Here is a 27,916-nt window from a genome sequence, read left to right on the forward strand (position 1 = left end):
ATATATATATATATATATATATATATATATATATATATTAAAGTATACTTTTTTAGACTTCGCAAATTTCCTTTCGTGTTTAATAGTAGACCTACGTTCTGCTACACTATGGAATCTCAGCTAAATCAGCCGAACTCTGAAGACGAGAAGGTTTCAACTGATTATTGTAAGTTAATGCTTTTTTTTCATTTACTTTCCAATAGATGCTAATTATGTGAGCAAAGTTCCAGTAAGAAAGAGAATCTCTGTAGAAGAACTTAACTGAAAATTTCCGTGCAAAGTTTTAAATGTAGACTAGAGTAGAGGAGTTTAGTGTGCCCGTTTACAATCGAGAGCAAAGTAAAAAATTAAAATATGTTTTATCCATAGGACTACTGTTAAAATTACGCAAGCAAGATTATGGAATTATACGAAATGAAATAAAAGTAACTTTTTTGAGTTCATAATTTTAAAAAAATTTTTAAAAAAAAACTGTAGAAAATTGGATTAAGTTCAATACATATGGCCGCCGGCATCACTGCAGCAATTCGTATAGGCTTAGGAACCTTAACATTAGTAAGGTCTGCAGAAAGGTGTACATGGAGTACGAAAGGATAAAAAAAAGTATTAAAAGTTAATATTCAGGTCGATACTTACTAACTGTTAAATTTGTTTAAAAAATACCATTCGGCCGATCTATGGGCCACAGGAATGCAACGACAAAGTAAAAATTCGATGCGCTATAAGAGCAATATTTGTTCATGATAACACATGGTTTATTTCGAAATTTCAATTTATTCACCCGTTCACCTCTTGTCATTTTGGGGAGTTATTTGTAACATTTTTTGTCAAGAAATATTTTTTTTTCAATCAAAGCTTTACTTTATCCCCAATGTTCTACTTTTCTTTTAAGAAAAATTGCAACTAAGAAAAGCTTATTTTCAATTTGCAGTTAGAGAGAATGAGAGGTTTAGATGGCAAATTGTATTGTTAGATTTCACAATCTTTTTTTTTTTTTTTTTTTTTTTGCTCTTAATTTTTTTTTTTTTGGTGGGGGATATTCTTTAAACTCTTAATTTTTGTAAATGCAATGTTTACAAGTCTTTTACAAGCAAAGATTTTTTTTAGGGTAAAACTCTTCAATTTTGGTCGAAGAAAAAAATTTCTTAGTACTATGGTTTAAATATATTGAATTAAATATATGGTTTAAATATATTGGTTTAAATATATTTTAAATATATTAAATATATTGAAGAAATAAAGCTAAAACATTTAAGGATTTTTTTAAAAAAAAATAATGCGTAAAATAATAACCTGATCAACCAATTATAATGTTTCTAATTTTTTTACTATTTTATCAACTATTCAAAACTTTAAACATACCAATGAGGTGATCCGGGTTAGAATCCCAGCGATGGCTGGTCGATGCGAATTCCGCATCCGGCTTGCACCAATCACAGTGCTCACGTGAATCATCCTCAGTGGTAGACGGAAAATAGGTTAGAGTTCTCTTGCCGTCAGTGTAACCGTGGGAGGTTCTCGTAGGCAAAGTTTTCACAATACTTGATCCAGGAGTTCCCCTGCCTTCTGGATCGGGTTCAAAATTACAAAGCTACGCAGTTGAACATTAGTGGTCGTAAACCCAAATTTTGGTCGGCTGTTCAACGAAGGTTATAAAAGAAAATACTCTTACGAAAGTCAAAAATGTTTAACTTATAATAAAACATAAATTCCGTTATCTATGAGAAATTAGTGGTTTGTTATGTAAATAAAATAAAGCGTTGAAGAAAGCCCCGAAAATAGCAACAGAAAATAAATCACTAAAAGAAAATTACACAAAAAAAAAAACATCGCCACGTGAAATTAAGACAATATAAATTATAAAGCAAGCTAATTAAATGCAAGAAATCAGCTAAATTTTATTTTAATTCATCAAATATTTATGAATTAATTATATAATACTTTAAAATTAATTAATAAACGAAAATTAGATTAAAGTTAGCGGAAAAGATTTTTTTACATTTACCCATAGGACTAGGGGAGACTGGGGGTCAATTGTAACAGAGTACGAATTGTAACAGAGCAAAAATTTCGACTGTCGGGTTCTAGATTTGATTCCTAGGTGGCGCACAAGGTGTATTTAATAAATCTATATGTACACCCCTGCTGGCTACCATTTTTATGTACTTTTGAAAGAGTTACATCACAAAAGATATTTTCACGCTACGTAAGTACTTTTTTTGGTATTAGAATATTATATTGTAACAACGTAATTTTGTTTAAACAAATAAAAATTATTAACCGAATATGTAAGTGGACACCTTAATTAACATTTAAAAAAAAAGATTAGTTTCGTTAATTAACTAGCATTGTTTTTAACAAATGAAGCTGAAATGGCGTCTTGGGGATGATTGTAACAATAAGTAAAGGGACGATTATAACAGCTGAAAATAAATAATCTTATGTTTACAAACCATTACTTAACTCTTTAAGGACCACCAATAGTTTCCCATATCATTTATATTATGCCATATCACCTTTCACAGCATAAATTAAAATTTTTAACCCCTTAAAGTTAAAAGTTTAGCCCTTTAGATCTCTGCTCATTATTGTTTTTACTCCTAAAATATCACTACTATTATTTTGATCAATGAAAAAATATATCACAACTATGATAATATGTATAATTAACTACGTTTTAGTTGAATTTATGAACTGTTACAATTGACCCCATAAGTGGGGACAATTGTAACAAGTGCACGACTGTCAAAAATTGTTAATAACTAATATAATAACATATAAAATAAGGTATTTATTTTTTTCTAGTCTACTTTACTCGTCTGTCAATTAATACTAATAATATGTTGGATTTTTTGTTAGTTAAAAATAGTTAAGTAAAAAACAATTGACAATTTTACAATTGACCCCACTCTCCCCTACTGTCTTTATTTCTTTCCTTTCATAACTCTTTATGTTCATTAAAATTTCCCAGTGTCAAAGTTAACATTTATAGTATTAGGATACGAAGATCATATAAAATATAATTTTTTATACAAAGGATTCAAAAAAAAAAAAAAAAAAAACTGTGTAATGTGAGGAAATATTTCGTCTTTTTTGTAATTTTTTTTACTTAAAATTAAACATAAAATTAACACCCGGAAAAGGAATTACCAATTGATGCTTAATATATGTATACTATCAAAGTATACTATCATAGATGATATATAGTTAAAAAACAAAATTTGGCACCCACTTCAAATTAATGCTTGTATATAACTTTTTTTTTATATAAAAAAAATATTTAGTTATATTTGAACAAATGTTTCATTTCATTAAATTGGGCTCAACGGTTGAATGGAATTGGTATTTAAATTGATAAAATTTCTGAAGGGAACAGCACATTACCACTTTGTATTTCAATTTTGCATTACAATTTGTATTTTCAGTTTTTTTTTTTCTCACTTCTTTTGCGCACTGTCAGTTTCCTCTTTAGAAAATAATATTTTTACAAAATATTTCTAATATTATATTTAATTTAGACATATCAGCGATATAGTTATGAAAATAGTTGTTTAAATAAATATTTATGCTTATTATTGTTGTTTGCATAAATCTGATAGCAGAATTTTGAAATTTAGGGTATGGTACCCACCTTCCTTGGGGGGGGGAAAGCACCTCTTATGTTATTTGTCCATTTGAAAACCCAGACACCTATTGCAGCAAGATATTATAGGGGAGAGTCGGGTAGTCCCGCCCAGTGGGTACCCCCGCCCACTGTCAATTTCATATGCATAGAATATTGTTTCAAGTCAATGGGCCATCGGGCATTAATTGTTATATTAAAAAAAGATATTTTGAAAGTTTCAAGTATTTATGCAGCTGGTAACATGGTAAACAATAGTTTTGAAAATATAATGAATACAATAGTCATAAAATTAAGAAAAATTGGTTGAATGTTTCGATTAAGCTTCATTTTAATACTAAAAAAATAATTTTTTCTATACTTACAGCATTAAAGTATGTAGTCTTAAGTTTAATTTGCACGAAGAAAGAAGTTTGTATGTAAAAAATTGTTCGAGTAATTACAAATTTACAAAAAAATTGGATTTCGGGTAGCCCCGCTCACATGAATGTCGGGTATCACTGCCTAATTTTATTTCGTCGATAAATGTACTGTTGCAAAGATTATTATTTTATTGCTTCAAATTTGAATGTTATATGCATTTTTAACAACAAATATATGTTTTAATATTATATGAAACATAAATTTATATATTTAAAAATGAAAAGTTAAATATTTTTAAAATGTAATTGATATATCCAAATTAAATTTAAAATCAAGAAATCATAAATATTATGATAAACTATTTGCTTACTTATTTATTTTCACTTATTCGTTAACGAATCAATCTACAGAAGCATTTGAATGCAATCAAAATACAAAGTGAATTTGTAATTTTATAAGAAGTATTTTATATTAAGTTTATAAGAAGAGATCAACCAAATAAGTTTACATTGAAAAACAACTATTGTTATTAATTATTGTTACTTAAATTAAGTTATTTTCGTTAAATATTTAATATAAATATATATTAATATTATAATATATTAATATACATTAATAATGATAAAAAGTATGCCATTTGTTATTATTAAATGATAGAATTCACTGAAAGTATATAAATACGTAATAAATAAAATAATTTTGTGATAAAAATGATAAATGAGGTTTATCTAGTGTCAATACATTAGTCATTCTCATTTACACCTGAAAAAATAGCCGAAAAGCACAATTTTTGTAACTGGGCGGGGCTACCCGACACATTTTGAAAAGAGCTGAAAAACATGTTTTTTTATATTTCTATTTTTTTAAGTTTAACTATTCTTTTTTGGCTTATTCTTTTTGCATTATTTAATTAGAAGATAAAACAATAGAAACATACAAAAATGTTGATTATTACTCAGTATTAAACAGAAATATAAGCAATACTCCTTAAGTGAGCGGGGCTACCCGACTCTCCCCTACATGGTTTGTAATTAAAGAGGTATCTATTGCACACTAAGATAGTAAATATAGTTTGTAATAGTTTGAAATTGCGTTTAGGACAGACAAACTGTTGTTTTTTTTGGCTCCTGGGCGAAATTATTCTAAGGAAATAATCACAAAAACATTTTTCTATAAGAAAATGAATGCATGTTTTTTGCACATTGCCACTTCTACTTTTATTATTTCCGCAACAAATGTCAGGCTTATGTGAAAGAAATTTTTACAGATATCGAGCATGTCATAAAACCACTTCCTGAAGAGTATTTTAGACATTCAGATCCAGTTCAATATTATGCAGCAGTTCACAATCGCCGGCATTTAGTGAATCCTTTAGAAGATGGAATTATCCTTAAAGCTGGAAAGCATTACAATATTTTTGTGTCAATGGTAAGTTCAAGGTGTAAAGAAATAAAATTCATCTATCCAAAGAAAAAAAAAACTATTATAATTTCCCCATATCATCTTCATTATCAATGGCTCGACAGCCCAGAGGGGACCTTGGCCAAGAAATTTTTTCCAGGCTAAAATTTCTCCTGCTTCTTCCAGTTTTTAAGAACATAAGGTATTTTGTAGGTCATTTATCCATCTCAAATTCGGCTTGCCTCTTTTTCGCGTGCCAACTGGACAGGCATTGAAAACTCTTTTTGTGATACGATCTTCTTCCCTTCTGATAACGTGACCTGTCCATTTTATTCTTTGTCGTTTAATAAAGTTAATAATATCACTAATTTTCCTTTCCTCAAGGATTATTTCCTTACCCCAAATTGCTGTTATTAAGTTATGCATGTCATTTGAATTACACCGTTTATCAGCAATTCGGATGAAATAGCATCAGGAACAGTTGCTTTATTAAATTACCCTTCTTCAAAAAAACAATTAATAATGGGCGAGTTCATATTCGGATAGAGAAAGGAATTTAAAAGAAAAATATGCAGAGGAGTGTAATCATGCTTTCTGAACAAAAGTATATTAATATGGGTTACAGCCACCTGGATAATCATGGAAAGTTTTCTTGATTTTCCTCTCTATTGAACGCGGATTAGTTCGATGAAAATGAAAAACTCCTCCACGTATGTCTCAAAATGCTTTATCCAATAGTTTCCTCGTCTCCTGTTATGGCTTACAAGGAGTTGAACATTAATAGATCCGAATTGGGATTGCTGTTTAACGCTATAGTTATAAAATAAAAAAGGGTATATTTAGCTTAGTGACTTAGAGGACAGAGCGGTCGTTTGCCAATGAAGAGCCCCAGTTCGAATTCCAGCAAAGGCTGGTCGATTCTACATACGGCTTTCACCGATTTCAGCGCTGACGTAAAATATCCTCAGTGTGGTAGATGGATCATGGGTCCCTTTGCCGTCTGTCTACCGGTTTTCAAGGTTTTAATCTCCATCTAAGACAAAGGCGGGATAATTTTATAAAAATATCCTCCACAATGGCAAGTTTTTCGCATTGATCCAGGAATTTCCTTGTTTTTGGATTAGGCTCAAAATAACAAGGTTATGGAAGAGTTGAATCGTTATGAAACTATATATTTTTCTGTATCGTGTCAGGATGGAAACCGAAAATAATTAACTTTGCTCATATCTACGAATAAGTAGTTTAGAAGTAAGTAAGTTTAAGTACTAAAATGATAAAGTGTCCCCAGGAAACGGGGCAAAACACAATATATATATATATATATATATATATATATATATATATATATATATATATATATATATATATATATATATATATATATATATATATATATATATATGTTGTATATATGTTACAAACAACATATATATATATATGTTGTTTGTTGTTTTTTTACTTATTATTTCCCACCCCTTTTTTTCATATGTCTATAACTTTTCTTTGTTTTATTCTTCATTTTGAACTTATATATATATATATATATATATATATATATATATATATATATATATATATATATATATATATATATATATATATATATATATATATATATATATATATATATATATATATATATATATATATATATATATATATATATATATATATATATATATATATATATAAAGGTAGACAATGACTTATTTTTTATTATTAAATTGTTTTCCATATATTTTATAGCATGAAATAGTAAGACTACCTTTTCCTTACAACACAAACTGCTCAGATTACTTAAAAATGTGGAGACAAAACAATGGCACTGGGCCTTTAAATCAGAAAGTAAGGTTAGCATTTATTAAAAACTTCTAATGCAATTTTGATCATTGTTTGGATATAATGCGATCGTTTAATATGTGCTATATTTATAAATTACTTATTTTTATCAGTGAATGAAATTTTGCATGTTATATGTTGCATATAATATTTAATATATTGACAAGAAGTCTAAACTTGTTTATGCATTTATATCATCTGGACACTATTAAAGGGATGAGTCATACAAAGATAATAAAAGATAGCATAAAACTGTTTAATGAAGTGGGGAAATATTAAGCAGAAATAGGACTTTAAAATTCTATTGACGTCTTGAACTGGAAAACACGAAAAATACTTTAAAAATCTGTGGAATTTCTATTGTAGAATGCGGAATAAAAGAAAAGCGATTTTAATTGTTTGGGAAACAATTAAGAAAATAAATGCAATAATAAAATTTAAATAACAAAAATTTAAAATACGATTCACAACAAAATGAAGACACCTTGCGGCGATGACAGTGTACCCATATGGCAAAATGACCGTTGCTTATTTATTTATTTATTTATTTTTTTGGAAAAGAAACTTTATTGTGTTTTCATCGTGGACATTTTTAACTGTTAATCCTGAACTGCTCGGTACACAATTTCGCAGACATATTTAAATGCAGCTCAGACACTTTCTGTGTAAATTCTCTTGATGGACATTGAACAATAGACATTGAACAAATAGACATTGAACAGCCAATTGAGATTAATATTAACAATATTTTCGGATTGGTACAATGGTGTTTGATGGAGATTGTAAGCTGCTTCATACTCCCGTTTTGGACTTACAAGTTCATACATGAAATATGATTTGAATGCTAAACTTTTTTTAAATTTTACATGAATAGTGAATGAATCATTTATATTGCGTGGAAGACAGTCTAAGGTCTTTAGCAAGTTATTGGGTACGTTGAAAATGGATCCCTTTATCTCAAACTGGTAATCAGCACCCAGTTCTCGAATTTGTATGAAAGGGGTTCGGGAGAGTCACCATTCGCTCTTTGATAGGGTTCAATTCTTTCAACCACTTTGGTACTTTTGTGAGAGACTGGCTTCATGCTTGCATTTGCGAACGGACTCCTTTCATTTTTCCGTATATGTGTAATGCTTAAGGTATTCCCGTCTACGTTCTTTGGCTTTGGCTTTTTCCTCCCCGATAATTTTAGGCCTTGGCATCGGTTTTCTCTTACTTCAACTCTAACTTTTGGGATCATATAAATCAGTTTGGGCCCTCTTTATTTGTGATATTCACTTGAATTAGTATTGAAAGCGATCCAGTTTGAACTGAAAGTTCCAATTTCTGATTCTCAATTAGAGCAATTAAAACAAAAATATCGTTCAAATGATGAAATTTTCTTTTATTCACAACTCAAGAAGTATTTATGGGATCTCTCTGTTTCTACATCTCAAAATTAAACTCACCAACTTAATGAATAACAAAATTAAACGAGAAAAAAGAATTGTAAAAAAATTATCAAACAGCAGCTGTCGCCATAGCAACGCATGGGCACTGCTCACTATTACTTTTGAATATTGCAGTTGAAAAGTGCGGGCGCCATGAAATCCTAACCAAAACCCATTTTTCAATGGATAATAAAAGGCGGTTATAACAAATATTTTCAAACTTTATCGTGTAATTACAGTAGTTTTGATTCCCATCATTATCAATGTTTAATCAGGTGATTAATCAGTTTTTGACCTTTCCTCCTATAAATATTACATCGCAATCCTATTTGTACTTATTTTTCTTGTTAAATTTTCTACATGGATTATAAAAATACTAATCAGAGTGATAATTGATGTACATAAGAACTATAATTGATACACATAAAGATTTATACAGCTATACTCATAAGAGCAAACATCATCAATGCCAAATATCATCATTTTTTAGTACTGAAACAATCATCTGTTTATGTTTACTACATTGCCTTATTATATTGCTGTACTTTATAAATTTCTGGCTTTGTATCGACATAGATTTCTAACCTTTAATAACATATATTAGTAATATTTTTTTTCAATTAATTTTAATTACAGATCTTACTTATGAGGTGCCTTAAAATTGTGAGGGTAGTGTTTTCCCCACTATTATATTAAATTAGCGCAACGGATTTAAATTAATATTTTTGAGTAATGCCGTTGACTGCAAAACACTAAATCTGCGAATACTCTCTTTCCAGTTTCCGTTGAAAGGATATTTAATATCATTAATTAGTACAATTATTAAATTAGACAATGAAAATGATTAATAATTATTGACAATTATTTTTGTTTGAAAATTTCTTCGGGTAAACTTCATTTAGTAATGTGTGTTGCACCTAATTTCTTATATGTTAAAAGTTTCAAAGAAGTTTGTTTATTTGGAGAAAATACGTTTCTGAGCCAATGATCTCATAACTTGCTTAATAATCAGCACTAATTTATGGGAATATTTATGATTAACCTTTAAAACCATTGAGATGTTCACTTATTACAAGAAAATTGTATCATTAGAACAAAAGTTATTTAGGGTGATATATTTTTAATTTAGTTCACTATACGTATTTAAAACCTTAACATATGGAGACAAAAAAATTATATGAAGTGTTATATACAGTACAACACTCTCTTTAAAACTTATAAATATTTCTTAAGGACTGCATAAACTCCATTTTTATTATGACTATCAACTCTTAAAGAAAATTTGAGTCAAAAAATAATTAAAATAAAATTTTATAGAAACATATTTGAAAATAATAGAAAAATTATTTTTGATATGCATTAAAACTGTTTTTATTTGTTGGTTTTACTTCTTTCTATCAACATCGTTTCTTAATTTAATAGCTCCAAAACATGTACAGTCCTCAAAGAAAAAAAAAAAAAAGATATCACCCTGAATAACTTTCGTTCTAATGAACGGATTTTCACGAACTAAGTGTCAATCTTAATGGTTCCTGGGGGTGACCTCAAATATGCTAATTAATTAGTGCTAACTATTAATTAAGTTACGAAATCAGACACAAAAACGTACTTTCTCTGAATAAGCATATACTTTTTTACATATTTGGAATCTAGACACTTGAATTAGGGGGGGGGGTAGACAAAATTTTAAAAAAAGTGGGTCGTAAATTGGGTTGCAATAGAGGTTTATATATTTGGCGATAGTCCAGAAAACCGCCAAAAAAAGTCGCCTGCGCAAATGAATATTTTAAGATAACCCATTGACTAATTCAAAAGAGGAATGCTTAATTTTACTAGGTTGCTAGGCAACCAATCTCTGACAGTCAAAAAATTTAAATAATGTTTTGTGATTGCTCAGAGAGGTTTAATTAATTGTTAATAGAAAACATCTCGAAGTTTCTAGGCAATAGATAATTTTTAAGTTGATTTCTGTCCAAAAAGCAAAAAAAAAAAAAAAAAAAAAAAAAATTATTTTAAAAAGAAAATTTGAATCGATTTATAAATTATTTATGATTTTCTAAGTTTTTAGAATTTAAATACATGAACATTTTATCTGATATTATTTAGATCTTGTTATTTTTACTATGTTTATTCGAAGATTTCATACTGAAATCAAATTAACATAACTTATAATTGCTATATACGAAATTTTAGGGATAATCATTGTTGCAGCTTTAATCGAGTCTTCTAGGCATGAAAGTTTGAAGAGAAAAAAAAGTGCCTGAAAAACAAAATGTAGATTGTATAGTAATTCTAATGCACATTCACAAGGTTTTCTATAATTTACGATTTTTCTTTTTTCTATAACTCAAGGAATTGCTGAATGTTTAGTGGCATTTTAAAAACATTGAAATAATGTTATGTTTAAAAATAAGATACTGAAGTAATATGTTGCATATTGTATGATTCATTGTTTAAAAAATTGCTTCATTATGCTAGATATTTACGTTATAAGGTTTTCTTTCGATAAAGATGATTAGCAGATTAGCAAATAGCATCCTCATGTTTCGATACATTCTGAAACCTACGCTCGCAAATTCACCATAAAATGTCGCACATCATATTCTTCAATTGTGATAAGCTACATTTACTACCAAATACTGCTAATATGATTATTTCTGTTTTCTAATATATATCTGATACTCTCTTTTTAAACAGAGCTCGTAAGATCCTTAAGATACTGAAATGGGGGCACAAAAACTTAAAAGATAAAATATTTAATTTAATTAACTCAAAATATCTGGTCTCAAAATTTTAATTTTTAAGTTAAATATAACTTTTACAATATTGATGCTCTTACGTTTTTAAAGACCACGTGAATCCTGTTAAAATATTAAAATACATATGTTTGCTTTAACGAGTGAAAAATCCTTATCAAAATAATGATCAAGAACCAAATGTAAAACAGTATAATTGACGATAAAAACTCAACTGGCTTCAGAACATATGAAGAGGGAACTAAAAGTCGACATGTTTCGAGCGTTCAAATATGATTGCTCATTCCCAAGACATGTCAGGCTTGATTAACTTGTGACTTTTATTATTGGACGCTCAAAACATGTCTATTTTTATTATCATCTATTATTTTTTTAAATCTATGAAGTTCTTATATTTTCGATTCAGTTTCTTGGGATTATCCACCTAGTTACACAAAATATTAAATTATTTCACTCGATATTAAAATAAGTTTTACATAAGTTATAGGCACAGGTTCTTAGATTGAAAAAAATAATAATTCACTACTTTGTAAAAATATCAATGCAGTAATTTTTTTTTTCTTTTTTTTGTTGCAAGTCTTAACATTTTAATTTAAGGACATAAAAAAAATCCGTTTACAATTTTTTATTCAATAAAATGTTTCATTCAAATTTCTTTACTAAATTGCCAATCGATTTTTAGACGACTTAAAAAGAAACATCGTATTTTATAGCTTAAAAAAATAAAAATAGAAAGATTAGCAAACGATTATTAGCGAAAAAAAATATGAATGAAATTTTACGCTACGCGCGCGAAGTCAAGTTCCTCGCAAGTTTATCACATTTTAATATTAATCGCCCCATTTAATTATTTCTTTATTGTCGCCAAATTATTTCTTTAAAAATAATTATTTTTAATTTTTCTCAGCTTCTATTCAGCTATTCAGGGTGATATCTTTTTTTTTTTGCAATAACTTTCTTTCTAATGATCGGATTTTCACGAACTAAGTGTCAATCTTAATGGTTCCTGAGGGTGACCTCAAATGTGCTAATTAATTAGTACTAACTATTAAATAAATTATGAAATCAGACACAAAAACGTACTTTCTCTGAATAAACATGTATTTTTTTTTTTTACATATTTGGATTCTTAACTTGCAAAATATAGGAGGTAGCCGCAATCTGGGAAATATGGTCCCCATAGTTAGGTCAGGAGAGCGATCCAAAGTTCGTACCCCTTAATGCTAATTTCACTTTTTACGTTCTTAGTCATATTTTTAAAACTATTAAACTATTAAAGAAATTCAAAGAAAATTGCACCCACTCATAAAACTCATTTACCCAAAGATAATTTCATGAAAAAAATAATTGTTAATAATTAGTAATTATTTTTTATTATTAAATTAAATTGAGGATGAAAAAATTTTGTATTATAAGGTATGAATTTTTTTTATACCATATTAATCAATTGAAAAATCTAAAGTTTCATCTGTTTTTATTTATTAGAAGCTGAGAAAAATTAAAATTAACTCGCGCGCGTAGCTGAGAAAAATTAAAATTAACTCGCGACTTCGCGCGCGTAGCGTGAAATTTCATTCATATTTTTTTTGCTAATAATCGTTTGCTAATCTTTTTAGTTTTATTTCTTTCAAACTATAAAATAGGATGTTTCTTTTTCAGTCGTTTAATAATTTATTTGCAATTTAGTAAAGAAATTTGAATAAAACATTTTGGATAAAAAACACTTTATTCAACGAATGTCTAGTTTTATAAAAGCGTGCTTCTGATAGAATATGATTATACACCAGATTGTGCTAATTTATTGTGATTATTTTTTATTTCTTGGTTATGTTTTTCAATAACCGATACAATTTCAATAATATACATACGTATGCATAGATTTGGAATAATATATTTATAAATTTCTCAACATCTTATAGGATAAACTAATCAAGGAAGGAACACTTAAGCTTTGCTAGCCTTTAAAAAAAATCATAAGAATTTCAAAATTTGTAATTTTAGCTAAATGATGGTGTCAACATATTTGTTATTAAATGCAAATTATGTAAAAAAAATTAGATAACTTACATAATGTTGTTTTAAGCTTTTGGTGGCTTAAATAATAAGTAGTAAGATAACCAAGTGAAGGAACAGTTCTTACCAGTGAATAAACACAAAATTTTCAAGTGAATGAACACTTAATTTTGAAAATGTTTGATGCTCGTTAGGAATCCAATGTCTAAAAACAAGTTTTTTCTTGGAATTACAACATATAACCACAGTTAACTTGGAAAATGTTACTTTTTTTCAGTCATGGAATGGAAAGTAAAAAATGTTTGAACACATAATTTAAAAAAAATGTTTTTCATTTTTTTCCTCACAGTTTAATAGTCCATTCTAAATTATGAATGTTTATCATTGTGTAATCCGATGATGTTTTTATGCAATGCCTCAAGAGGGCTTATCTCAAAATCAGTTTTCAAGATACTTTCATTATCAATGTTAGTTGTATCAGCTTCATTGCCAAAATTCGATTAGCTCTTTTTGAAATAAATTCTTCAATATTGAGAAAAGCACAGGCTATTGGATATTTGGGAGATTAAACTTTTCTGTCAATGTTCCTTTAAAAATTTGCAACATAACTTGTGATATTTCCTTCTCAAGCTTCTGGAGGAATAGTGCGCCCTTACTCTCGAAGCATGTGTGTTGTCTATATCGAATGGAAAAATATCACGTTTCATAAAAGCATTTCAACTTCATCAGTTGATGCCGCAAAATCTTATTTAAAAATGAATGTAAAATTTTCTCGACATATTGTTTTACAATTCTTTTGTTTTCAAGATCTAACGGGAGATTTCAATGAATTAGATAGAAAACTAAACCAGAAAATTTGTTTTGATGAACAAAACTTGCTCAGTTTCAAATTGATATGAGATTTATACCTATCCAGAAGAAGTAAAATAGGGAATTTGATAGCATTTTTAATTAGCCATGGATAGAAACATTTGCAATATGTTTGTAAAATGTTGCTGCGGTCATCGTTTCATTTCATGAAGCGCTTTTTCCAATGAAATATATAGCAGTGATTGATTCTGTAATATCTCAAAGAATTCTTAAGTAAGAAAAAACCACCAATGGGGGTACTTTTTCTTTCCTAGGTACTTTAGAAATAAATCCTTATAATTTTTAGGGCCAGGGATTTTTCCCGTTTAAGGGCAGTATTCAACTCTTGTTTCGTTCGCATTACAAATGCAATCACTTTCTAAATGGATGCCAGGGCTACTTCCCTCCTAAAGATTCATCTAAAGTTCTAAAAACCATTATTTCGAATATTATTCTCTAAGAGAAGTTTTGCCTTTTGAAATTATCTTCGCATTGCACTGAGTTATCGATGGATGTCGTCTTAAAAAAACTTCACCCATTTTTCACCTGGATGATTGTCTTTAAATGGATTTTTCCTACCAGTTCCCGTCTGGACGTTTAAGACCGCAATAAGATAATAACTTAGCTAATTATTAGCATAAAGGCCTGCAAAGAAATTTTCTATTCAAGCTTTTATTTTTATATTTAGTCAGTAAACATAGCTTATTAAGGTGTCTAAGGTATGATGTAATAACTAATCTCTACATTTATAGCGATAAATAATTAATAAATTATTATTATAATCCTTTAAAAAAATCTAGCAATTAAATTTGCATTTTGAAATGAAATTGTTACAGGAACTATTCATATGACATTTAACTGAATTTTAGGTGTCCTCTATATCGCAGAACCACAATTTATCCATGTAAAATCATATTTCACACATACTGTTCATTCACTGGGAAATCTATTCCCAGTGAAGAAACATGCCTGTTTCTTCACTAATTAGAAGTTTTTTTTTGTACTTTTAACATAATTTTGATGTATACAGTGACTAAAAGTACAGGAAAATTAAAAATTTTCTTTTATTTTCATTAACTTTAAGAAATCCCAATAAAGGAACACTTGTTTATTCATTGGTTTTTCATCGTTTGGTAATCCAGTTAATAAGCACCCCCTAATATCAGTACTTGCTTATGTTATGATGCTTAAAATAAATGAAACGTAACTTCAATAACCGTATTTTGAATTCTTTTTTTCACAATGAGAAAAAAAGCATTATTATATGCAATTAATTGTACTTTAAACGGATAACTAAAAACACTGACCTTATAATTTTGTTAAAGAAACAAGGCGTTGAACAATTCTACTAACAAATTCAAAACTTTTTCCAGGAAGACTCTAAGACCAGGTAACTCAGAGCATTGTTAGATGACTTCCTATTGTTAGGTTGTAAGCTACTGTTACCAATCAATCTATATTATATCTATCTATTATATATAATTCTCTTACGTGGCTCCCAAATTTTGACTGTATTTCTTTTTCGCCGGTGGCAACGTTTGCTTTGTTTTGTTTAAGTTTTGAAAACACCGAAGCATTCTGCCTTTTAATGATGTGTTTCTGATCTAATATAGATAATTCTCTTACGTGACTCCCAAATTTAGGCTGAAGTACTTTGTACAACTAAATAAGATTCTTTTCACAACACTTAAATATTTACTTTATTTTCTTCATATATCAGTCGGCAAACAATTCTGTTAGGTTAAAAAACATTTCACTAAAAAAATAACGAATTTTTAAAGAAATAAAAATAAACAATTTAAAAAATAAAAATGCTGTTGCCAGCCATAGAATTTTTTGAAAGTTAACTTATCAACATAAATCAAAATGACATAGAAGCTCAACTAGATCAAAATTATGATACCTGAGCTCTTGACGTAACAAATCCTTCAATTCTATAAGTGTTGTATCGCCAAATGCCCAAAATAACAATTGAGTTTTTAAAGAAATTCTATAAACAGTTTTAAATAAGCAACCTACTTCTACAACTGCTTCTTGAAGAACTTGGCTCATTGATTAAAAATATTGTTTTAATTTTACAGTACTAACTTTACTTCTACTTTCATTATTGCTATGACCCTCTTTCAATACATTTTACAACTTCATGCTAAATTTGAGGACTTTAAGTTGTTTTGTGGTTGAATACTGACATTTAGAAATGTGTACATAAAAAAAAATATTTAGAGGTTAAGAGTTGCCTCAGAAAAATTTGAATTGTTGACATTGAATTTAACAATGGAAACAACCGTTTTTGTGAAAAATTGAATTGTATTGTTGACATCAAAGCTAAAAATATTGTGTTTCAACTTAACAATACTACCTTAATTTATACTTTAGAATTGCCTCGGAGAAATTTGAATTGTTAGCAATGACTTAAACAAAACGTTTTATTTTAACTGACAAATACTGTAGTTTAATTTTAACTTTTTCTATGACTATACTCATTTTCTTACTCCTTTCTTTGATTTTTATATATTTTATATTTTTGTGATAAAATAAAAAACTTATAGTTGTTCTGCTTCTGAACACAGATGAAAACACAAAATGATGGGCTTCATCAACAATCAAAAATATATATACATTTATTTTACAAATTCCATATTACTAGGGTGGCGCCCTTCTGAGAATTAAAAATACAAAATTATCTTCATCAAAGCCGATGCTTTACATCAGGCGTTCAGTGGCAGACTACTATTTCATATTGTTTAACAACACATGGTTTTAGCCCTCTGGTGGGAAAGACTTTAAAACAAAATTTACAACAGTTACTTTTCTCAACAACTGAAATTTAGAATAGTGTGATTAAGCAAAATATGTGAACTGCTTGCAATTTCAAATTAATATTGAAATGTACAGGTTTAGAATTTTCTATAGTGAAAAGTTTTCGGAACTTCAGTATTCAAAAAAGTATACATAAGCTAGACGTTAAGAGCGTATCCAATGAGCGAGCATTGGATTGCAAAGCAATAGTATTATAAAAAACGCTAATACGTACGTATGTATCAATAAAACCGATGATATTTCTTTTCTCGCGCTGGCAACAGTTTTCACTTTTAATTGATTGGATTCGGCACGCAAGAGCACGTAGTGAGCATCATATGGCTAATCCATGTTATATAAAACGCTAATACGTTTTAATTGATAGGCTTCGGCGCGCAAGAGCACGTAGTGAGCATCATATGTCTATCTATCTCCGATTGTCACCGAGAAAAAAACGGTTGGTTGGTTATGAGTACTGAAATAGTTCCTTTTCATTGGCAGAAATGAGAAGTGTTATGAAAAGCATTATATAAAACAATTTTATTTTGATTATTGCAATTTTATTATTGCAATTATCAAAATTTATCAAAATTTATCAATTATCAAAATTTTTATTATTGCAATTTTGATTATTGCAATTTTATTGCAATTTTATTTTGAATATTATATAAAACTCTAATACGCATGTATCAATAAAACCGATGATATTTCTTTTCTCGCGTTGGCAACAGTTTTCATTTTTAATTGATTGGATTCGGCGCGCAAGAGCACGTAGTGAGCATCATATGGCTAATGCATGTTATATAAAACGCTAATACGTTTTAATTGATAGGCTTCGGCGCGCAAGAGCACGTAGTGAGCATCATATGTCTATCTATCTCCGATTGTCACCGAGAAAAAAACGGTTGGTTGGTTATGAGTACTGAAATAGTTCCTTTTCATTGGCAGAAATGAGAAGTGTTATGCTATTGCTATTTTATTTTGAATCTATATTATATAAAACGCTAATACGTACGTATGTATCAATAAAACCGATGATATTTCTTTTCTCGCGCTGGCAACAGTTTTCATTTTTAATTGATTGGATTCGGCGCGCAAGAGCACGTAGGGAGCATCATAAGGCTAATCCATGTTATGTAAAACGCTAATACGTTTTAATTGATAGGCTTCGGCGCGCAAGAGCACGTAGTGAGCATCATATGGCTAATCTACATTATATAAAACGCTAATACGTTTCAATCGATAGGCTTCGGCGCGCAAGAGCACGTAGTGAGAATCATATGTCTAATCGGGTTAATTCTCATCGAATTATCAAAAAATTTCTCACAAAATTATCTTCATCGAAGCCGAAGCTTTACATCCGGCGTTCAGTACTATTTCATATTGTTTTACAACACATGGTTTTAGCCCTCTGGTGGGAAAGACTTTAAAACAAAACTTACAACAGTTACTTTTCTCAACAACTGAAATTTAGAATAGTGTGATTAAGAAAAATATGTGAACTGCTTGCAATTTCAAATTAATATTGAAATGCACAGGTTTAGAATTTTCTACAGTGAAAAGTTTTCGGAACTTCAGTGTTCAAAAAAGTATACAAAAGCTAGACGTTAAGAACGTATCCAATGAGCGAGTAAAGCGAGCATCGGATTGCAAAGCAATCCAAAATGAACTGCGAAAGCAGTTCCGAGGGTTGGCGAGTGCCAGCGAGCCGGGGGCGAAGACTCCTAGTATTATATGGGTCATTCTCACAAAAACAGTCATTTTCATGTCCCCAGTATATTTTATGTTTGTTTTACAACTTACGAAAAAAAAATTTTCATGGAAAGTGTCCTTCAGAATGCAAGCTAACAAAAGAATAAAAATAAAATTATCAATTTTTATTTTTTATTAATTTTAGGTAATAAAAATATACCAATATGTCATTCCCTCACTTGTCCCTACTGCTGATTTAAAAAAAGAAAAAAATTGTTTCTGAAATAAAAAAATTTTTTTTAAAAATTTGTGTTTTTTATTTGAGAATATTGAAATATAGAATTCAGAAAATAAATTTTAAATTTAATTTCTGATAAAAATATTAACACAGCACTATTTTAAACTTTGTCCCCAGTGTTTCGCGTCATTCCCTCACAACAATGTTCTTATCACCTGCAATCATCTTAGAATAAAAATATTTTAATAAAAACTTCAGAAGTTAACAACTGGCATCATGGAACAAAATTGCAGTATGTTTCCATCTTCAACTTAAAGAAGCTTTGCTGTGGAATAAATTTGAATGAATCAAACAAGGTAAAATGTTTTACATTTGTCATTCCCTCATGTCGTTTTTTAGAGTAAAATAAAATGCAACTTCATCGAGAAAGTGGATAATTATATGTTGCTTTCTTGTATGAATATAATTGTATGTGATTGACTTCAGAAATTAATAAAGCCTAACTGTTATTTTTAAATTTTATTGAATTCGTCATTCCCTCACTAGTGTGTAAAGTGAGGGAATGACGCTGAAGTGAGGGAATGATTCAAGATGAGTATATTATTAAATTTTTTTTTGTCCAATCGTGCCAGCCAATTTTATTTCCCAAACCTGTAAAAACTATTAAATATATAAGACTAAATTATAATAAATATTAGATATACTTAGTATGTTATCATTTTCAAACTTTAGGTAGATGTAACTTAGATAAAAACATGTATTAAAATAAAATATCATTCCCTCACTATTAGTGTCAGTCCCTCACTTTTTAAATAGTGAAAATAATTAATTTACTTATTAATTAATTTGAAAAATAAATTAATAAATTAATAAATTGATTTATTAAACTAATTAATTTATTTATTAAATTAATTAATTAATTATTAATTATTATAAATTAATAATTATAAATTAATTATTTAAAAAATTAATTAATTTAAATATTAAGTATAATTTATAGGATATATACTTTCTTTATAATGCCATTACATATTTCTATTAATATAGAAAGTTTCAGAGCTTTTTATTCACTTTACTTTTTGGGGATTTTATGAACTGAAAAATGACAGTTTTCGTGAGAATGACCCATATAAAACGCTAATACGTATGCATCAATAAAACCGATGATATTTCTTTTCTCGCGTTGGCAACAGTTTTCATTTTTAATTGATAGGATTCGGCGCGCAAGAGTGCGTAGTGAGCATCATATGGCTAATCTATATTATATAAAACGCTAATACGTTTTAATTGATAGGCTTCGGCGCGCAAGAGCACGTAGTGAGCATCATATGTCTAATCGGTTGAATTCTCACCGAATTATCAAAATAATTCTCACAAAATTATCTTCATCGAAGCCGATGCTTTACATCCGGCGTTCATTACTATTTCTTATTGTTATGCAACACATGGTTTTAGCCCTCTGGTGGGAAAGACTTTAAAACAAAACTTACAACAGTTACTTTTCTCAACAACTGAAATTTAGAATAGTGTGGTTAAGAAAAATATGCGAACTGTTTTCATTTTTAAATTAATATTGAAATGCACTGGTTCAGAACTTTCTACAGTGAAAAGTTTTCGGAATTTCAGTGTTCAAAAAAGTATACAAAAGCTAGACGTTAAGAACGTATCCAATGAGCGAGCAAAGCGAGCATCGGATTGCGAAGCAATCCGAAATGAACTGCGAAAGCAGTTTCGGGGTTGGCGAGCACCAGCGAGCAGGGGGCGAAGCCTTCTAGTCTAAATTAAAACGTTTAAAATCTTATTTTTAAAAAATATCTATGAATTGTTCATTCACTGGTTGGTTTATCCTATATCGTCTTAATCTGAAAGGAAATTTCCGGAAGTGTTTCGCAGGACTATTTTACAAACTATTTAATTAAATTTTAACTTTCTAAAAAATCTTATTCTTTACCCTTTTACGTTTATTATTTCGTCATTGATATACTAATAAATTTTTTCATTACTTTAATTTAGGTTTTCTTTAAAGTAAAGTTCCATAGTCAAGTTTTTTTAAAAGAATTATTGTCTGCTGGCTAAGACTAAAACCTTGTTTAGAAGTTAAAAATATTCTGCTGTTTAAAATTATTTAATGCAAAATAGCTGATTATTTACTAAGCATACTATTTTTTTTTGAAAAAAGAATATAAATTATTGACTGTCCTTTTTATTTGTTTGTTTTTTGTTGTTTTTGTTTCTTGTGTCTTTAACATAGATTATCTAAAATAGTGTTGATGTTTTATAAGTCACTACAAAGAGTATAAAGATACAGAACATAAAAAGCTGTCGAATACGTAGCCAAAGCGTCCTAAAATCTCTCAGTACCTTAAATGTCGTCCTAACGTCTTAGTTATGAATGTAAATTTTTATGACCGCGTGTGATTCATTAATTATTTCATTATATCTTTTACTCTTTCTTTATGATACCAAGTAGATTTTTTTTCCTCATAATATACTAAACTATTTTGTTTAATTTTTTACTTTAACACGATTCCCAAGATATTATTGTAGTATAATTTGTTATCAGGAAAATGCCTTATTTTGTTAAGCAGGAAATACTAAAAATTGAAATTTGTATGAAGATTCCGAAGCCGTCGCAATTTTAGAGTCATCTGATTTAAAAAAATGCTATTTAATATACGCCATTTCCAAACTTATTTTAATAAAGAAAAATTTAAAAAAACGTGGCAAGAAGGCTAACATACTTTTTACAGAAACTGTGAAAAATAATGTTTCCTATATTTCGTCAAAAGAGGATAAGAATGATATTGCTCCAAGGGACCTACTCAATAATTTCGCTATTTCCACAATGAAATCTGCTTGATCGAAACATATTATTCCTTGAAAATAAAAACGAGGAAAAAATTAACTTCTATTATTTGTCTAAGCTTATTCCATTTATTTAATGATAGCGGTATTAAAGTTAAGAATATGCGATGGAAGCCCCGCTTACTATTATTCTATAAATGCATTAAGTCATGTCATTAAATCATCTTGAATAATTTATTTTAAGCAAATTATTTAGTAATTTTAAGAAAATAAGGGTGTAAAAATAAACTTGAACGAAAGTACTCCGAAAGTATACTCTAAAATATATGTAGAACAAACTTTGGAATCGATACATAAAAAATATCTTTTCAAACAACTTCGCGTAGAACGGAAACGCTAACTTGTTTGACATAGTTGTCCTTGTAACTATTTTATTTCGATTCCTGGTGCTAGGGGACATTCCATTTCCACATTTGACTTTTGAAATTTCAATTGTAAACTGAATTTTTTGATGTCCTTAAATAAAAATAAGGCTTGCAGCAAAAAAAAAAATTCTACTACATTGATTTTTTTACTAAGTAGTGAATTATTATTTTTTCATTCAAAGAACCTGTGCCTATAACTTACGTAAAACTTATTTTAATATCGAGTGAAATAATTTAATATGTTGTGTAATTAAATGGATAATCTCAAGAAACTGAATCGAAAATATAAAAACTTCATTGATTTAAAAAAATAATAGATGATAATAAAAATAGACATGTTTTGAAATAGACATGATAATAAAAATAGACATGTTAATAAAAGTCACAAGTTATTCAAGCCTGATAAGTCTTGAGAATGGGCGATTATATTTAAACGCTCGAAACAAGTCTACTTTTACTTCCCTCTTCATATGTTTTAGAGCCAGTTGAGTTTTTATCGTCAATTATACTGTTTTACAATTGAGTCTACATAATTATTTTGATAAGGACTTTACACTTGCTACAGTAAACATATGCATTTCAATATTTTAACAAGATTTATGTGGTCTTTAAAAACGTAAGAGCATCAATACGAGTAATATTGTAAAAGTTATATTTAACTTAAAAATTAAAATTTTGAGACCAGATATTTTGAGTTAATTAAATTAAATATTTTATCTTTTAAGTTTTTGTGCCCCCATTTCAGTATCTTAAGGATCTTACGAGCTCTGTTTAAAAACAGAGTATCAGATATATATTAGAAAACAAAAATAATCATATTAGCAGCATTTGGTGGTAAATGTAGCGTTCGTAATTGAAGAATATGCTGTGCGACATTTTATTTTGAATTTGCGAACGTAAGGTTCAGAATGTATCGAAACATGAGGATGCTATTTGCTAATCATCTTTATCCAAAGAAAACCATATAACCTAAATATCTAGCAGAATGAAGAGATTTTTTAAACGATGAATCACAGAATATGCAACATATTATTTCAATATCTTATTCTTAAACATAACATTATTTCAATGTTTTTAAAATTCCACTAAACATTCAGCAATTCCTTGAGTTATAGAAAAAAGAAATATCCTGAATTATACAAAACCTTGTGAATGTGCATTAGAATTACTATACAATCTACATTTTGTTTTTCAAGCACATTTTTTTCTTCAAACTGTCTCGATTAAAGCTGTAAAACTAATTATCCCTAAAATTTTGTATATAGCTATAATAAGTTATGTTAATTTGATTTTAGTATTAAAGCATAATCTAAATAATATTAGATAAAAAGTTCATGTATTTAAACTCTATAAACTTATAATATAAATAATTTATAAATCGATTCAAATTTTCTTTTCAAAGGAGATTAAAAAAAATTTTTTTTTTTTTTTTTGCTTTTTGGACAAAAATTAGCTTAAAAATTGTCTATTGCCTAGAAACTTCGAGATATTTTCTATTAACACTTAATTAAAACTCTCCGAGCAATCACAAAAGATTATTTAAATTTTTTGACTGTCAGTGCTTGTTGCCTAGCAACCTAGTAAAATTAAGCATTCCTCTTTTGAATTAATCAATGGGTTATCTTAAAATATTCATTTGCGCAGGCGACTTTTTTTGGCGGTTTTCTGGACTATCGCCAAATATATAAACCTTTATTGCTACCCAATTTACGACCCACTTTTTGTAAAATTTTGTCTACCCGCCCCTAATTCAAGTGTCTAGATTCCAAATATGTAAAAAAAAATATATGTTTATTCAGAGAAAGTACGTTTTTGTGTCTCATTTCGTAACTTAATTAATAGTTAACACTAACTAATTAGCATATTTGAGGTCACCCCTAGGAACCATTAAGATTGACACTTAGTTCGTGAAAATCCGATCATTAGAACAAAAGTTATTCAGGGTGATTCGTTCTTTTTTTTTTTTTTTTTTTTTTTTTGCGGACTGTACAGTATCATAAAATATTTTTTAACATATTTATTTCTAATTTTGTTTGTAACTAACTCAAATAATCTAACTTTTTTCTTTTTACTTTTTTTCTCAGGAATGTATAGAGTACTGCAAGGTTCAAAAACTTTTATCAAACAACCACTGCATTGATAGATACACATTATATGCACCCCACACAGGAAAACTTTGTCAATGTGAGAATATTTCAAATAATAACCAAAAATATTTTTTCTTTTTCGATATCATCCACATATTGTTTTCTCAAATCTTCAATCAAGAAGAAGAAATCATTCACTTGACATTTTGCAAATCCCTTATCGATTCTATCGTCACAGCAGAGTAATAATTGGCGAGTGGTGGACAGCCAGTCACTTGGCAATCAACAATTACACGTTTTCAACAGCTCAAAGATCCGGAAAACGTACTGGTCACTTCGACTATCGGATCTGTTTTGTAACCAGGATGGTCTGCCTACGTGCATTAACCTGCTGAAAAATTGAGTTACGAAGCACTTGGAATTTGCATTTTCCTTTTAATCTCGAAACAGCATTGTCGCTCAAAAAAAAAAAAAAAAAAAAAAAAAAAAAAAAAAAAAAAAACTAATTATCCCATCTTGTGAGCAAATGCACTAACTAAAACTTCGGAAATAAACAAATTATTGGAACTTCGTAAAATTTTTGAGGAAAAAATAACGAAAAAGGTTGCATAGAACTGCAATGACTTGAGCCTGCTATTTAACGCCAGTTATAAAATTGCTCCTAGCTTTTGATTACAGAATTCACCATTAAATTTGAATCATCCACACTGATACATGGGTTGCAGTCCCCTTACCGACAGGCTAATATATTTTATCATGGTTTTTCATTGTTTTCCTCTCCATGTAACGCGAATGCGGGTTTGTACCACTGAAAAGACCCCGTCGAAGACAAATTTTTCCCAATAACTGATTCAAAAGATCTCTTGTCTATCGCTAGTGTGACGTCAGCGAAAACGTCATCAAAATGGGCGTGACCATTTTACCTAAGTGACAATACTTTTTAAAAAAAGCTTTAAAAATTTTTTTAACCCGTTGAGGACGAAATGTTTGAAATTGCAATATTTTTGACTTATTGTAAAAAAAGGTTTATAGTGAAAACATTTTCGTGACAAGACAAATTCTGATACAAGGTTGTTGTAAGGTTGCATGCTTTCTGGGGTGTTTATAGAACACTCATTTTGCAATATTTCTTTCAAAAATCTAAATGTATTTTTAAAAAAAAGGACTTTGGTCCAACATTCTTTGTAAGAATGCTCGTTTAAATCATATCCAGCATTTAATTCGATCACAAGATAATATCAATTAACGACTTTTAGCTTCCATTGCAACAAATCTTAAATAGACTTTTGAAATAGCACACTTTTTACCTCAGTCACTTTCAAAATAAAATAATAACTTTTTGTGAAAACATTTCACTCAATAATTTAAGAGATTTGGTAATTTAAATCTGTGAATTAGTCAGGTTTGTAGCTTAATCAGCAATATTTTTTTTAAATGTTATTTATTTTTTAGATGGTCCACCAGTTTCAACTGCTATTTCGAATGAATGTTCCAATGAATGTCAACCAGCATGCTTGTAAGTTATTGTTTATAGTTATTAATATTAATATGGAATCACTGGAACAAAAGGTTTTTGAAAACAAAAATTTGTGTCTCAAACTAGTTACATGAAATAAACGAACAATTTACATCGCCTTAATAAAGAATTTGAAACTCTTTGAGTCTTGCTACAAATAATAATATTGTTTGAAACATTACTTCGATTCTGTAGCATATGTGATTAATGTGCAAAGGTTCCATTATAACTTTTTCCTTCATAGTATGTACGTCGTTTTGTAATTACAGTTCTATGGTTTAATTTTGGAGTTTTTTTCAATAAAGAATAAAATATAGTTATACTCATTATAACACAATACCATAGCAAAAAATAAATGAAAATTTTTGAAATAAACGGGATCTTCTTGGGAGCTTCTAAGTTGAGTTACTTACTATTAACTTAAAATGACCGTTTCTTTTTTAAACTTCAATGCTAATACGTCATTTTCCTGGCATTCAAGATTTGGTGAATTTCTATTTTATTTTTTTTTCTCGAGCAAATGCCAATAAACTACACTGCTGCCTGTAAGATATTAATAAGTGTAACTAAAGAAGTATACAAAAAATTTTAGATTATTTTGAAGTCCTTAAATTTGAAGAAATTTTTTGGTTGTTTTTGTTTTGTTTAGAAAGAATCACCCATGTATATATATATATATATATATATATATATATATATATATATATATATATATATATATATATATATATATATATATATATATATAGGTAATTTTTTGAAAACATGACAATTCGGAATAAAAAATTTCTTTAAATTTAAAGTCTTCAAAATAATCTAAACTTTTTTGCGTGTATTTATTTTGTTGCAGGTATTAATATCTTATAGACAGCAATGTAATTTATTGACATTTGCTCAAGGAAAAAAAATAGAAATTCACCAAATTTTGAATGCCAATAAAATGACATATTAGCTTAGAAGTTTAAAAAACAGTGATTTTAAGCTAAAAAGTGAGGAACTCAACTTAAGCCTTTATGTCAGATGGACCATGAATTACTTAAATTAATTCTTTAATCCACTGTAAAAAGAATCCAAAATGTTTTCGTTACTGATACGTATAGAATAAAATTGTGTATAATAATCAATCATTAAATAACTTTGATTACATTCAAGCATATTACAGTCTTGTATTTTGAACCAGATAGATGGTTCTTTATTCATGCAATAAGACATGTTCACACATATTTTGGCATTCTAACCAATCTATTAACATAGGATATTGATGGCTGGTGCTATATATTTTGGTTACAAATCACTTAATAAAAGTAGCCAAGAGAATGACAGATTTTCATGTGACAAACAGATTATTGACAGAAAAAATTATTTTCAACAAAGTTTTTGCACATAATACTTTCTACGTATATTCTAAAAATGTTTACAATGGTTTGATGTGGTTTTCTGTGATGTTTTGAAGCTAGTTATAATTGAAAACATTGTTTGCGACATACCAAAAAAAAGGATATTTTGAAATACAATTGAATTTTTTAAATATACAAAGCAGTCAACGCTAATGCACAGTTATTTTAAAATGCTAACAGCAATGATATTTATTAAAATGTTAAAAAAAAAAGATACTCTCGAGTGGGCAAACCATCCAGTTTATTTGTGTTAGCTAAACATAGAATGATAAAAAATATTGTACACTATATTTACTAAGAGATTAATATTGTTGGTTAATATTTTCAGAATTCGTTGTACATATATATTATAAAAAGAAGTTTTATATATATATATATATATATATATATATATATATATATATATATATATATATATATATATATATATATATATATATATATATATATATATATATATATATATATATATATATATATATATATATATATATATATATATATATATAATTTTAGGGAGCAGGAGTTCAAAGTTAAATACGAAGAAACTGATGCAGAGTTCTTGAGAATATTTATGGTAATTCTTTCACTCAGTAGTATATGTTAAGCAATTTTTTTACTCAAACTGTGTAGTAATCACCACGATTTCTGTTTCATAAAAGGTTGCTTTAGTCCACAATAACC

The 27,916-nt window shown here is 28.3% G+C and overlaps 1 protein-coding gene across 1 annotated transcript; it reads left to right on the top strand.

Moving 5' to 3' along the window:
- Positions 1-62: 62 nt before the first annotated feature.
- On the top strand, positions 63-27,839 carry LOC147808604 (uncharacterized). The gene is made up of 6 exons (XM_087162636.1): positions 63-166; positions 5,253-5,413; positions 7,133-7,231; positions 24,317-24,416; positions 25,772-25,835; positions 27,749-27,839. Exons 1-6 carry the CDS (start codon positions 109-111, stop codon positions 27,837-27,839), a joined length of 573 nt encoding a protein of 190 aa, XP_087018762.1. The 5' UTR covers positions 63-108.
- The last annotated feature ends 77 nt before the right edge of the window (positions 27,840-27,916 follow it).

The sequence above is a fragment of the Parasteatoda tepidariorum genome, chromosome 5 (assembly GCF_982258835.1).
Source record: "Parasteatoda tepidariorum strain Cologne lab strain chromosome 5, Ptep-v5.0, whole genome shotgun sequence".
NCBI classification, from domain to species: Eukaryota; Metazoa; Arthropoda; class Arachnida; order Araneae; family Theridiidae; genus Parasteatoda; species Parasteatoda tepidariorum.

Bases quoted from the DNA above. Each gene is read 5' to 3' on its own strand.
- LOC147808604 (XM_087162636.1), top strand. From the start codon at position 109: ATGGAATCTCAGCTAAATCAGCCGAACTCTGAAGACGAGAAGGTTTCA. The intron at 167-5,252 runs GTAAGTTAATGC...AAATTTTTACAG, and splicing joins GAAGGTTTCAACTGATTATT to ATATCGAGCATGTCATAAAA. The intron at 5,414-7,132 runs GTAAGTTCAAGG...TATATTTTATAG, and splicing joins ACAATATTTTTGTGTCAATG to CATGAAATAGTAAGACTACC.